Raw genomic sequence first — 14,043 nt, forward strand, 5'->3', positions numbered from 1 at the left:
TTTGAGTGTCTGTATGGTGATGAGTGGATGAATGATAAACTAATGTGAGCGCAATTGAACAGCCGGCAAGGAATCAAGTCCCTTGAAAGTCAGGAGTTGGGTAGTGTGATATATATATTTGCAAGCGAATTGCTGCAGCAACATGCTTGGCCTTCTGAAGAGCTGTACACACTTGTAGCTGTAACTTGAATGAGTTTGTACTGGTTTTTTCCTCGTTAAGTAAGAATCTTTCTGCAGATAATGATCCAATGTGTCACCACAACAGTTATAGAAAATTTTCATTCACAGAAAGTAAATTCAATTATCACCACAACAGTAGTGTTCTCTGATTTTCCCTCTTGTTCTCATACAAGGCAACCACCTCCGTGTTTGGAGATGACTGGGATCATCTCCATGGAAACTCGGTCTGATGGGAAGACCTTTCATGCCAGAGACATGCTCGGTGTGTACGAACACTGTGTATTGCTAATTTTTTTATAATTAGGTGTAAGCTGTTAAGATCACTGGACCTGACCGAAAACAATAGCAAGGTTGATTGCCTGGTGCTTCTTAAGCTCAATTATACTCAGGTTTCGTTTTTGTTTTCATCAAATTTTCCTTTTGACATTTTTGTTTGTGAGGAAGGCATTTTCATTTGTTTGTTAGATTTACCAAGATTATTTAAGGCAGTCCCGCTTCAGTTGTTGGGCCTAGTCAGAACTTTTTCATGACACTATCCTCCTATCCTTTTCTTCTTCTAAGTTTTTCTATTCATCACTGGCAGCCTGGCAGGCCTAAGGGTCCAAAATGTTCAGTAAGCTAATTCAGTTTTGGCAGTGCAAAAGAAAGTTTCCAATGTGGATCAAGCAATGTCCAAATATATCCTTTCGTGTGTGTGTGTGTGTGTGTGTGTGTAGATAAACGTTTTACCCTCTCCCATCATTGCTTAATCCGTGTGTGTGTGTATTACCATGCAATGATATTTCAAAATCTAATATATTCAGTAATAAGATTTTAGGATAATAGATAATCATATATTCATGCCAATTTTATCTTATTCAAAGCTCACAAAATAAATGGTTGGTGGTAGAAAACCTAACACCTGTAAAACAATTTATTTTAGTTGGGTTTAGAGACTTTTCAATGATAAAGTCAGTGATTTTTAATAAAACATTATATTAAATAAGAAAATAAGCTTTAAATTCTAAGAATAAAAGTGTTTGTTCTTATTTTTGTATAATAAATGTTATAAGAATTAAAATATGAATACTTAGATAATAGAAATTATAAACCTTTTACCTGGTTAGTTGGATGAGTATTTATAACAAATAAAACATAGTCATGTTACTTGAATAAAAGGGGTTGGAATGTCATTTTCTCTTGATAGTATTAATGAGAGATCAATACCTCTTATATAATATTAATATTGATGGAAATATAACAGATTCTTAGAAAAATTTTATATACCTAGAGATGTAGAGATATAAGTATCATTGACCTTAATATTTTATATTAAAAATCATAAGAATAAATAAACAAAGCCTCGTGAACCAACATGAGATCTATAATGATCGTCAAATCCATACCTACTTGGACTTGGCACAATAATAAGCTAATAGGCGATGAGTCTAGCAGTTTACCAGAGTCATGTTCACTTGGGCTCAGCGCTTAGATGAACCTAATGATATTAGGTCTGATCGCTCGCTAGACACATCTTTTTAGGCTTGACGCATAGTTGAATTCAATGACATTAGATTCAGCAACATGCCACATTAATATCTACTTAGGCTTAATACTCTATTGAACTCAAGAATATTAAGTTTAGAATCAAGCTAAATCCATGTCGTCTAAGCCTCATATTCTGCCTGATCCATCAACACAGAACAGAGGAGACAGAATCACACTAAGTTGACAATTTGGGAGATTTCCGGCAACTGAAACATTTCATAGAAAGAGAGAACCTTTCCGGCAATTATTAGTATTCTTTCAATGTCCCCTTATACAATTGGTTGTTAGAACTCATTTTCATATGAACTTGATACGAGTCAATCTGGGATGAAATGTGATACAAATTCTGGGAAACGAATAACCAAAATAGTATGGAGAATGGAACTATGCGTGCCCTGAGTTTAGTAAAGAATCCAAGCAAAACAATGGTTTTGCATCATGTAATGGAAGTGGAGGCAGTGATTTCTCGTGTTTCTTGTTTTATAGCACAATCAACACGTACGCATGAGAGTTGTGGTAGTGAATGGCTTTGGTAACAATGGTGGCGGGGCTACTAACCATCCGAAAAGAAGCCGTGCTTGAGATGGAACCCAAATTATTTTAGCTTTAGAGAGAACGACAGAGCTTGTGATTGTGTGTTTTGGAGAATCTTGACGAACACATAGTCAAACCTAATTGCGGGCACTCAATTATGCTTAGCTGCTTAATGTTTATATTGGAAGGTTGTTTGCAGAGCTTAACCTCTGTATTTATCTCAATTATTCAGAATTATCCTCATGTTAATAATTCGTTCAATAACTTTGTTTGTAAAACTGTCTCAATCGTGACCGATATTTAATTACCATCCAATTGCTATATTAATTAGGAATGACACACACAAACTATTTCCATGTTGGTTGAAAATTGAACCCATATATTAGTTGTACAGTTAAATAATATAAATATTTTCTAAGAGAATATTTATTCATTGTATTAAAATAAGAATTGGGTAAGATAAATGCTATAATTTAAAAAAAAAATTAATTTTTGTTTTAGTTTGATGTGGATAACCGAGCCAGCTTGGATGTACCTCGACTAATCCCACAAGTCTTGAAATTAACGACCATGTAAGCTTCCAGTGGTCATCATATGAGTAATTATAAGATTTGAATCTGATATATAAAAAGATAAAAACTATAATTTAGTAAATGTATTGTTGTCATTACAATGTATTTTTCTATTTTGTCTAATATATATTAAACATAAAATAAAATAAATTGTTCCGTCCAGTTCAATCATTATCCGTAACTCTAATTATGAGGCCGCGTTCGATAATGGACAAAAAAGTAATGCTTATGGGGACAGTTAATAGATGTGGGTGGGCCTGTGAAAGAGTTTTCACGTGTATGCCCATGCAAGAGCCTACCCACCCATGGTCAATAAGGTCCACCCCTCTTCTTTGATAGGAGTGCAATGAAGTCCGCTTTTTTTAAAAAATAATAATTTAAAAATATAGTTGTTGCTTTTTAAAATATTTTTTATTTTAAAATATATTAAAATAATATTTTTTATTTTTAAAAAATTATTTTTAACATTAGCACATCAAAATAATCTAAAAATATATTAATTTAAAACAAAATAAAATTTTTTTAAAATATTTTTATAAACAGTTTCCAACGGACCTTAGCCATGCTAGCATGATCAGTTCAAGCTGATATGGCTGGCTGTTAAATTAACAATAGAGGAGATGGAGGATGATAATTTCATCCTCTCTTTAACTCCTCTCCACTGCAAGATGAGAGTGGTCACTGGCCTGATACCTAGGGGTTGTTAGTATTGAATATTTTGGCACAGTTTGGTGAAAATTTAATAAATGTTTTATAAAAATGAATCATCTTATTGTTATTATTATTATTATTATCCAGTCGATCGTCTTGAAATTTGGCATGGATGATCTTGTAAATAGCCAATTAAAATCAAAATAAATAAACAATTCTGAACGGATGAGTAAATCTCAAGCATGGTACCCAGTGGTAGACGGTGTTGGATATTTTATCATATTCTCAATCCAATTTATATTGTCTAATTCGCTTTTTTTTCTTGGCTATGAGCTGAGAAATTCTTCCATCCTTCTGCTTGAATGAGTTGGAAACGTCAATCCAAATCCTTAAATATTGTTGGTGAATTTGGACAGGTAGATGATACTTCGTCACTCCATCTTAACTCCTCCCCATGTTCCCAACACACGGGGGACATTGATGAGATGAAGAGGTTAAGCTGTCCCCACGCCTCATGGGGCGATCTTTCAACAGAGAGTTCTATTGAACTATGGACTTGAAACTTTGTCAGGACCATTACTTACAGATGTGATCAAGTACGATCCTATCTTCACCAAGAAGATTTATACACAGGCTTCTTTAATCCTGAGATGCACCAAAAGCAGGAGCTATAGTTTGCGTTGGTGTAAAATTCTTCTCTTTTTTTTCCCGGTCCGATGGGCGGGCTTGAAGGTGAGATGATGCAAGGAAAAGGAGATATAGAAGGCAGATTAGTGGTTTCATAAATAGCTCCTCTTTACAAGACCTTATTTGATGGCCATTTTCCAGAATAGAAAAAGAGAGGTGGCCGCCGGTCAAGCTTTAATGTAAAGAGGCTTGAAATCTGGCAAATGGGTTATTAATGCCGCAGCAAGAGCAAGAGCAGATGGTTGTGTGGGCCTGATGCCTCCCTGCTGCAACTATCTCACTACCTGGATTCATAGAATTAAGTCTACGTTCAGATTACAACCACCATGAGAGTGAAGGTCATGTGGGGGTGTGGGCCTGTGGATGGGAACAGAACCCTCAACCCACCTCTACTCGGTCTCCTATCCTTACACTCACACAAGAATTCTTATGCATACTCTCTCCTGCTAGCTAGAGAGCTTGGACACTTGGACTTGATTTCTAGCTGGGACATCCAAGCCTTCAAAAGAAGTAAAAACTTAATGGCAAATTGGAGTAAATATAGCCCTCTCCATTGACTTTATGATCTTGTTCATTCATTTTGGTGTTTTCCCAGATTTATGATCCGTGCATTTGCTTTTTTGCAGTATCTAGAAAAGGCTACGTATTTCTTCGCCATGCTTTCGTCATATAAAGAAAAGACATCTAAAAATGATCCATGGACCATAGGCATGGTGTAAGAATTAAGCAAGTTGCTGGTATATAATAGTTACCTTAGCTTGCACAGCTAAATTAGTGTTGTTTATCTGCATCTATCTGGTCTAGAATTAGGTGATTTAAGCATGTGCTGAGTTTTTATGGCTCCTTCGCTGCATGATTGAGAAGGTTTTTCCTTCGTAGCTTTAAGGAAAGTTTGCGGGTTTTGTTTTCATAGATTAACTTTCTTTATTATTTGCATCTTTTCTTCTTCACGACATTATATAATTTATTGAGGGAGGTTTAGATTATTGCACACAATCTCTTAAATTTTGTATTGTTCTTTTATACTTTGTGATTTTTTTTCATTACCTTGTAAAATGTGAAGTAACTTAACTAGAAGATATGGAATGTCTAAAAAATGAATCCAAAAAATCATAGTGTTTTTGTTTTTAAATAAAGAGAAAGAATAAAGTCTCCCATAAAGTCATGAAAAGCCTTCAAACATAAATTAGATTTTTGTATCTTGAGTTGTTGTTATGGCCAGGCTACCCTCTAGTTAATAGGTTTAACCTGGTGGCTGGACATTCACTTGAAAAAACAAGTCTTTTGAAGAATAAAAACCTTTTTAATACTTAAGTCAGTAAATATAGAAAATATAGAAGAAGAAAACAATTACATGAAAAAAAAATAAAATAAAGTTATAAAGAGCGTGTATTTGGATGTATATATATATATTAGATCCTTCTAAGTAATTGATTATTTTTTTTAATTTTATTCTTCAGTGTTTGATTTGATGAGAATAACGCTTCATAATTTTTCTATTTATAGTGTTTCCAGTTTAATGACTCGGGTCATGTATTTGAAAATTAACATGAATCGATATTTTTTTGGCTCATTTTCTTTTCTAGATTAATCATTCAACATTATTTAAAAAAATTAGCTTTGTAGTTTTTTTAATTTCTTTCTATTATGTTATCTTAGTCTCATGATCTAGATCATAAATTTTACAGGTAAACCTGGGTTAGCTCACTCTTTATTACCCGGGTTTGCATATCTATCACGCTAACTCGGGTTAGCATGAGTTGTTTTTATTTTTTTTCCTCTTTCATCCCATTTTGTACTTTCATGGTTTTTTCCAAGTTATCATTATCTTTTTTATATATAATTTTTTTTTTATTTGCTATAATTGTTTGTTTTTTATCATCTAATTAACATGAACCAACTTATTAAATCTGGTCGAGTCTGTAACTCAATTCATTTGTTTTTTTTATTTCTTTTAAACGCATTTGCGTCACCTAGATTATCGTTGCCTTTTTCTTATTTTTTTATTCTAATTTTGATTTTTTTTAATTGATACATTTCTTTAATATGTCTTTTTTTTTAATTTTTGTTTAAATTAATATCCCTCTTCTATAATTTTTTATTTTGTGTGTGTGCTTATTTAATCTTTTTTTAATAGATATATTTTAAAAAATTGTTTTGTGTGTATTTAATTTTTGAAGATGTTATTATAATTTGTCCATGTTTTTTTATGTTTTATATATATAAACTTTATTTTTAAAAATAAAAAATATTTATTTTTAGATAATATCTTTAATATATGCAGCTTTGCATAATAATTTTTTATCTTTTATTATATTCAATCATTTTTATATATGTATTTATTTCTATTATCGTTTGATTGAATGAAAAATTGATTTTAATAAATAAATTTAGTAAACATAACTTGATAAATATTTCATATTGCGTAATCAAATATTTTGATCTATATCTATCTCTTGATTTTTTTAATTTTATTTTTAATTAATATTAATGATTTTATTTATTTATTTACATAAATGGTTATCAATTTATATAATTAGATAATTGTATAAAATTTTAGATGTGCACTTTTAATTTTTTTTATGTGAAAAATGCATCAAAAACACCTGTATATCTAATTTATTTCTTAAAAAAAGAACTTTTGACAGAGCTAACTTTTTACAGTTAGCTAGCTGTAATCTCAAGTTTCTCTGGCCATGTACTAATTTCTACACTCATCTTGTTGAAGAGCATGTTTGACAGTGTAATTGTGAATATTTTTTAAATAACTTTTCGTATTAAAATACATGTCAATGATATTTTTTTATTTTTTAAAAATTATTTTTGACATCAGCACATCAAAACGATCTAAAACATACAAACCATATTAAATTATAGTAAAAAAAAAATTAAAATTTTTTAGAAACACAGCCGCAGCCGCGTTCCCAAACGAGCCAGAAGAGGTAGTACTGGACTCGGTGCCTACGCCGCGAGCCAGACAATTTTATTTTGCTTAAAAAATGATATTGAGCTGCCATAAATGTGTTTTATAAAAGAAAAAAATATACAAGACTAATGTCACTGAGTTGAATAAATTGATTTTAAATCAGTTAAACAAAATAAATCAGAAATAGTAGTGGTTTGATCTAATTTAAAAATAAAAGTTATTAGTATTACTCAAGATAAAAATATTTTAAAAAAACAAAATAATATATCTCAATTTACAGTCCATTAAATATGAAAGAACAAAATATAATTAAAAAAAAGACAAAAAAACTGATTCTGGTTAACTAAGTTAGCATAACAAATCTGTAACCATGTTATCAGGTTCAAACCAACCTGTAATATCCCGTCAAACTCATGACTCAGATCATGATATTAAAATAGTTCAAAAAAATAAAAAGAATTATAGAGCTCTTTTTTTAAAAAAAATATTTATATTAACTTTTTAAACTCTTTACTCGGGTTATTAGACTTGAAATATCCTATTTAAAAAAACCATAAAATTCAATTCTCAATCAATTAAATATTGAAAAATAAAATTAAAAAATATATATTTATATATATAAATAAAAATTAAAAAAATAAAGATCCAATTTTAAATACCAAATGCTAAATAAATTTTATATTTAATTGAATGGTAAAATTAAAAAAATTAAAAATAAAAATAAAAATTTTTTTAGGAAGGATGAAAATAAAAAGAATAATCAACTACCTTAACAAAATTGCTTCTTAGAATTCAATTTCAAAAGGCATGATGCAGTAGCATACGAGTCATGCAATGCATGGAGCCAAGCATGCTCAATAATCACATGTCTGAAGAATGGAGATTTGAAGAACGACACGTTGCGGAATCTTACATTGATCTTCCTTTGACTTGCAATGAACAAAAACGTCCTCTGACAACCCAAAATAATTTGAGGGAAACAGATTTGATAAATCTTTCGTCCGTTACATCAAATTTGGGATCCAACAAATACTGCATGGAAATGTTACAGACTTGGATGGAGATAATAATAACTCTTATCATCGCCTACTCCTTCCCTTCGATTTTGAATCAAAGTGGTGTGCCTTCAATTTCTTCTTGCGAGGCTGAGCGGTAGCACCACCACCACCACCACCATCTTCTCTAAATGGCATACCCATGAGAGCCAAGAGTCTTTGCGCTTCTTGATCGGTGTTAGCTGTGGTTGCAATGCACACATCCATTCCCCTGGCTTTACCAACCGCATCAAACCTAATCTCTGGGAACACACTCTGGTCGCGAATTCCAATGCTGTAGTTGCCATGTCCATCAAAGCTGTTTGCGGTCACACCTTGGAAATCCCTTGTCCTAGGCAGCCCCAAGTTAACAAGTCGATCTAAGAACGAGTACATCAGCTGAAAAATATAATCACCGATACAAATTACGAAATTTCCATGTGAAATTAAAAAGAATGCAACCAACAAAATGCACCAGAATACAAAATTGGTAATGAGATGCACCTGTTATGATCTGATCTAAACAGCAAGTAAAATCAGGATATGAGCAACAAGATCGATAGCCGACAAATTACATGATGTGTTTATTCAAGATCAAAGTGTCATGGGAGCGTGTACAAGTATAAGAATGCCCTACTCAGAAGCACAGACCATCGTGATAAAAGACAGAAAACAAGTTCTAACATTGAGCTGAAAAGGAACAAATTTCCCACAGTAGAGTAGTGGTGATCATCTCAAGACTCTACCTATGGACCATAGCCATCATCTCTACCGTGTTTCTTCTAAAATTTCATTGAGCATTGCCATCATTGAAATGAATGATCATACTCTAAGGATCCATCATCTTGAGCAATCACTATATCTCCCACACGCAGAAGCGAACACCAAAATAAATACAAAAATCCACATATTATCATTCAAAACTTGACGGTAAGCCTCAAATCCTGTTTAGAATTGGAGTTTAAGAGCATGTTTTTGTGAGATCAAACAAGAGAAATCCCATCATCTAATCAAAGTGAGAAACTCAATTCCAAAAATCAATTACTTTTACTTCCCTAATAGCCAGAATCATCGGCTAAGCTAAATGCCCCCACTATTGATCTACATGCTACTAAAAGCACACATCATCGAATCAACCATTACAATAATTATCACAAAAATATGCATCCTGGCATTTCTTCTCTATCTAGAAGGGAGCTGGACATGCAGTATTTTTCACTCTTGCACCTGTAACTTCAACTATACCCGAGCAGCTTCTCCTGACAGATCCATCTTTAATATCATTTTCATCAAAGCCCTTTCAAAAAGTACAACACCCTTCCAAAACACAAAAGAAGAAATCTTGCGCTATGATGGCCAAATAATATATAGCCTCTAGAGTTTAGACTCCTAGCTAACTTTATCATGAAATATGTAGCCGCGGCCATGAACATAAACAAGAAAATTCGATAACGAGAACAAACACAAATGCTCACGTTTCCTCTGAGTGTAACAGCAATACCAAGTGGTTGGCCTTCCCTAATCTTGAAGGTAGCAACCGAATTCCTGGCCCGCGTCTTTACGGGTCTTTGGCCTGTGATAAGAGCCAAATCATTTATCGCCGCGTCCAACCCCTTAGCATTCTGCGCAGCATCTCCAATCCCACAATTCACCACAACCTTCTGAATTTTTGGAACCTAAAGAAAAGAGAAATTCAAATTTCAGCAAATTGCAAATTAGAACAACTTTATCAGTAAATTGGAAAATTTATAACGAGTTACCTGGTGAATGTTAGTGTAGCTGAACTCTTCTATCAGCAAAGGGACGATTTTTTCAAGGAATGTGGTTTTGAGCCGATTGCTCTTCTCTGCTTCTGATTTGTCCACCAAAACAACATCTCCAGTAGCTCTCACTGACACCACCCCATTCCGGCTTCCGTACGTTACTCTTGCGTTTAAGTGCGGTGGGAGAGTGGGGAATCGGCAGTAAAACGACGCCGCCGAGGAGGATAAGAGCGAAGTAGTGGCCATTTTTCTGGTGATTTTTTTTTTTTTGAAAGGAGGGGGTTGGACACAGCTTTTCTGTTGATGGGGTTTGGAGAGCGGGATTGTGAAATGGGTTCGGAGGTTGAATTTATTTACGTAAGTGCCACTTAGGAGGGTGCCGGTGTGTGGGTGTGTTGTAAATTTAGGGAGCTGTTGGTGGCGGGTTGTGAAGGGGAAAAAGGATAAGAGGGATGGCAAATTATTGCCCTTTTCTTTAGGGGAAAATAAATAAATCTTGACGTGATATGAAAAATTATTCTCATTCCCGTGCTATACTTGCGACTCTGTAGCTGCAGGGGTGTTTTAGTATTTTTAGTTTAAAAAATAAAAAATCAATGTTTTATTATAATTTTAATGAAAAAATTTATTTTAATATATTTTTAATTAAAAGTTTATTTTAAAAAGCAGTCTGCAGTGAATCGCGAAACATCGTATTCTGCTAACATTATTAGAAAAGAAAATAGACATAATAATGCCGTTGCAAGTTCAAGGAATCTTTGCTGGAGTGGTTGCTTTGTATTATTCAATGGTCAAAGCAATGAGGTATTTTTACAAGTATAAATGTTTTGCATGCAAGAGCTTTTCGTTTTTTCAATATTTAATACGTAATGACGTTTCAAATTATGGTGATGGAATGAAAATGGTAAAATGTGGCCATGGATGAGGATCAATTTTCTGTTTGGTAAGTATTATTTTTTTAATTAAAATATATTAAAATAATATTTTTTTATTTTTATAGCCTAGTTAAATAAAATTAGATTCTAAATTGTTATATAAAAAATAAAATTATAAGATAAAGAACTGAAATGTAAAACATGCTAAAAATACATGGTCAATCTTAAATTCCCTATAATTTTTGTTTTTATGTCATAGTTTATTTTGTTTATTTTTCAATCTATGTGTTAGAGAAATGAGAGAGAAACTTGCTTGAAAGCAACTAGGAGAGACAAAGTTATATTGATGGACATTTTCACTCATCCTCCTAATGATCATCAATTATGGATGGAGGTTGTTGCAGGTGATGGACCCAGTAGGAATTATATTGATGGTGTGTCTATGGCATTAGCTCGAGAAATGAGGTTTCAATTTTAGACACGCTATATTCCAGCTCAAGCAATAGATCCCAAAACTTTGATGAATTAGTCTAGAAAAGAGTTCAGAAACAATTGTTTATTGTGATGCAGAATATGAGAATAAAAAAAAGAGAAGATTTGAGAGAAATAATGAACGCAGAACTCCAACAAGAAACTAAGATATATTTGGCTCAAATGAGTGCATTATAGGTATACTTTTTCCTCCCCCTCATAGAGCTTATGGTATATGATATTGTGAATTTTAATGTAATATGAATTTTGTATATGTACATTTTTTTTATATGTTTTTGTTGTGGTTTATTATGACCTATAGTTATAGTTTATTAAAAGTTATTGTTGTTATGGTTGTGTATTTACGTGAGAATTTTAGGCTCAGGGATCATAATAATTAGCCAAAAAAATAGTAAAAACACCAACAAAATCTTCGAAGAGGGAATTCTATCGGCATTTTCATTGTTGATTTCACTGGAATCTTTGCACCTATTATGAAACTTTTGACAAAACTTATAAAAAATTTAGGATTTACCGATAGAATAAGCGATAGACAATTATATTGGCAAACTAGTTATCAATGGAACATGAGTGACAAAATTTATTTTCTTGGCACGAATTTTCCACAGCCCATTCCATTAGCATTTGACATTACCGATGAGAATAAAATCTTCAATGATATACTTTTTGATTATGGGTTTTTGTTGATAATTAAAATACCGACAGAATATTTGCCTAAATGCCAACAAAATATTCTATTAGTGTTTTCTAATTTTCTAGTAATGTATTGACTTTAACTCGCCTTTCAAAAGAGAAGTTCTTTTGCATTTATTTCTCAAATCCGTACATAAGATTTATATTATTTTTTTGTGTAGGATACTGACCGAGTAAAATCATTAATTTATGGAAGGATAAAATTAATGGCGTTTCTGTATGCACTTTTGCAAAAAACTTGCCGCCCCTTTCTATGTTTGCATATATTTTTATTTCAGCCTCTTGTGTGAGATATTATAACTTTGCTTTATTTTGTATTGGTTTACATTATATATTATGAATCTTGTTTTTTTTCTTAGCATTTTTTTATGCTTTTATGACCTAAACTATAGACCTTTTTTTATCTTTCTTTAAAGCAATGAAAATCTTAAAATCATAACTACATCGTTTTAAACATCTAAAAATCTTAAATTTGAGGTCGAAATTCTATAAGATTTTGAATTCTCCTTCTTATCTCACTGGTTATTACACCTAAAGAAATGAAGAACCCCTCTTTTATTCTTCAATAAAAAATCACCAATAGTTTTTTTATATAAAAAAAACTCGCGTAAGCGTATGCTAACAATAAACACAAACTTTATGGACTAAGAAAGTGAGCTTGTTCTTGCATGTTTTCCTCTTTCATTACCAAGGTATCAACTGTATGCATTGCTTCATGTTTTTTTTTCCTCTTTTTTATTGATTCTCAAGTGCCTGAGTTGGGTAATTACCCATTAGTTTACTAGAATCTTGTTGGTAGTACTTGATATATGTGGAATTTTAATTGAAAAATAATTGAAAGAAACCCCAGCATAATTCACGAAGCCTTATTCTAGGTATTTTGAACTTGGATTTGGAGATATCTAGGGAAAAATAATCTTGAATCCTTTTTTAAAAAAATATCATAGTGATTATTGTAGTATGACCACTAAAGTCATGTAAGGATAAGTGAATATGGTTGTGAGATATGTCTATATATAGAGCTAAAAAGAGTGATTAGTTTCACCTATATGCCAATTTTTTTAGGCTACTTATACACATGTTTGTTAGCTTACTCATATGTATGTGAGATATTGTTTGGTTTAATACATGTCAAATGAATCATTAGTGCAACTATCACATAGGTTATTGAAAGTCATCAAAATTAATTGTTTTGAAATTTTTTATATTATTGGTTATATGATAACTAATTAATCTATTTATTTAAAATGCTCTCACTTCTAAAAAAAATCATGATTTTCTTACAATAGATGATTTGTATGTAAACGATTTAAATAGTAATGATGTTGAAGATGATGGCCATGCAAGTGAGGTTAGGGGTACCAATAGGATGCAATTGGAAGAGAATTTAATTAATGAAACACTGAGACACAAGTTCAAGTAATTAAAATGCAACCATCCAGAACCTAGCGGGATGTTGAATGATAATCAATCAGAGATGTTATGATCTTTTACTGTATATTTGCTAATTTCTTTTTATTTGAATTTGGAACCTTTCATCAAAATTTAAGTCATTTCACTTATTTGTGTACTTTTTGTATTCTGACTTTAGAAACTTGGATGTTTGGAAGGCTTATTTAAAGACTTGGAAGTTTGATGATTAGATTAAATTTAGTTGTTTGATTGAAGTACTATTGAAACTATTTTTCAAATTTTTGAAAAATTAAATAGATGTAGCTACCGTATAAAACCAATAGCGAAACGTGGTTTCAACTACCAAATTATTTGTTCAATTAATGGATCTTTAAATTGATATCTTCATCGATTGATTATCGAGTTCAATTCTAATAACACCGATTTAAATTATATTTTTTATTGTAAAACATTTTATGGATGGTTGGTAACTAGCGAGGTAAACATGAAGGAATAGATTATGATAACGTGTTATAACGATGTAATAATTGTGCAGTAAGAGAGGAGGTAGTAATGGTGGTTATGATTTTATGAAAGTGGTGATAATGATTAAGGTGTTGGTGAAGTGAGAAGTAGCAACAATAACAATTAGGATATTATGAATGGATTATTAATCAGAATTAACTATTTTTTAACTAGCAAACTAAATTTAAAGGT

The 14,043-nt window shown here is 31.9% G+C and overlaps 1 protein-coding gene across 1 annotated transcript; it reads right to left on the bottom strand.

Moving 5' to 3' along the window:
* Positions 1–7,960: 7,960 nt before the first annotated feature.
* Positions 7,961–10,315, bottom strand: LOC133692825 (large ribosomal subunit protein uL5c). The gene is made up of 3 exons (XM_062113973.1): positions 9,872–10,315; positions 9,587–9,787; positions 7,961–8,510 (listed from the first exon to the last, which is right to left on the bottom strand). Exons 1-3 carry the CDS (start codon positions 10,118–10,120, stop codon positions 8,157–8,159), a joined length of 804 nt encoding a protein of 267 aa, XP_061969957.1. The 5' UTR covers positions 10,121–10,315; the 3' UTR covers positions 7,961–8,156.
* Between the last annotated feature and the right edge of the window lie 3,728 nt (positions 10,316–14,043).

This window comes from Populus nigra, chromosome 4, assembly GCF_951802175.1.
Source record: "Populus nigra chromosome 4, ddPopNigr1.1, whole genome shotgun sequence".
NCBI lineage: Eukaryota > Viridiplantae > Streptophyta > Magnoliopsida > Malpighiales > Salicaceae > Populus > Populus nigra.

Coding starts and splice junctions, on each gene's coding strand:
- LOC133692825 (XM_062113973.1), bottom strand. CDS start 10,120: ATGGCCACTACTTCGCTCTTATCCTCCTCGGCGGCGTCGTTTTACTGC. Junction 9,788..9,871: donor GCTACACTAACATTCACCAG/GTAACTCGTTAT, acceptor TCTTTTCTTTAG/GTTCCAAAAATTCAGAAGGT. Junction 8,511..9,586: donor CTGTTACACTCAGAGGAAAC/GTGAGCATTTGT, acceptor TATATTTTTCAG/CTGATGTACTCGTTCTTAGA.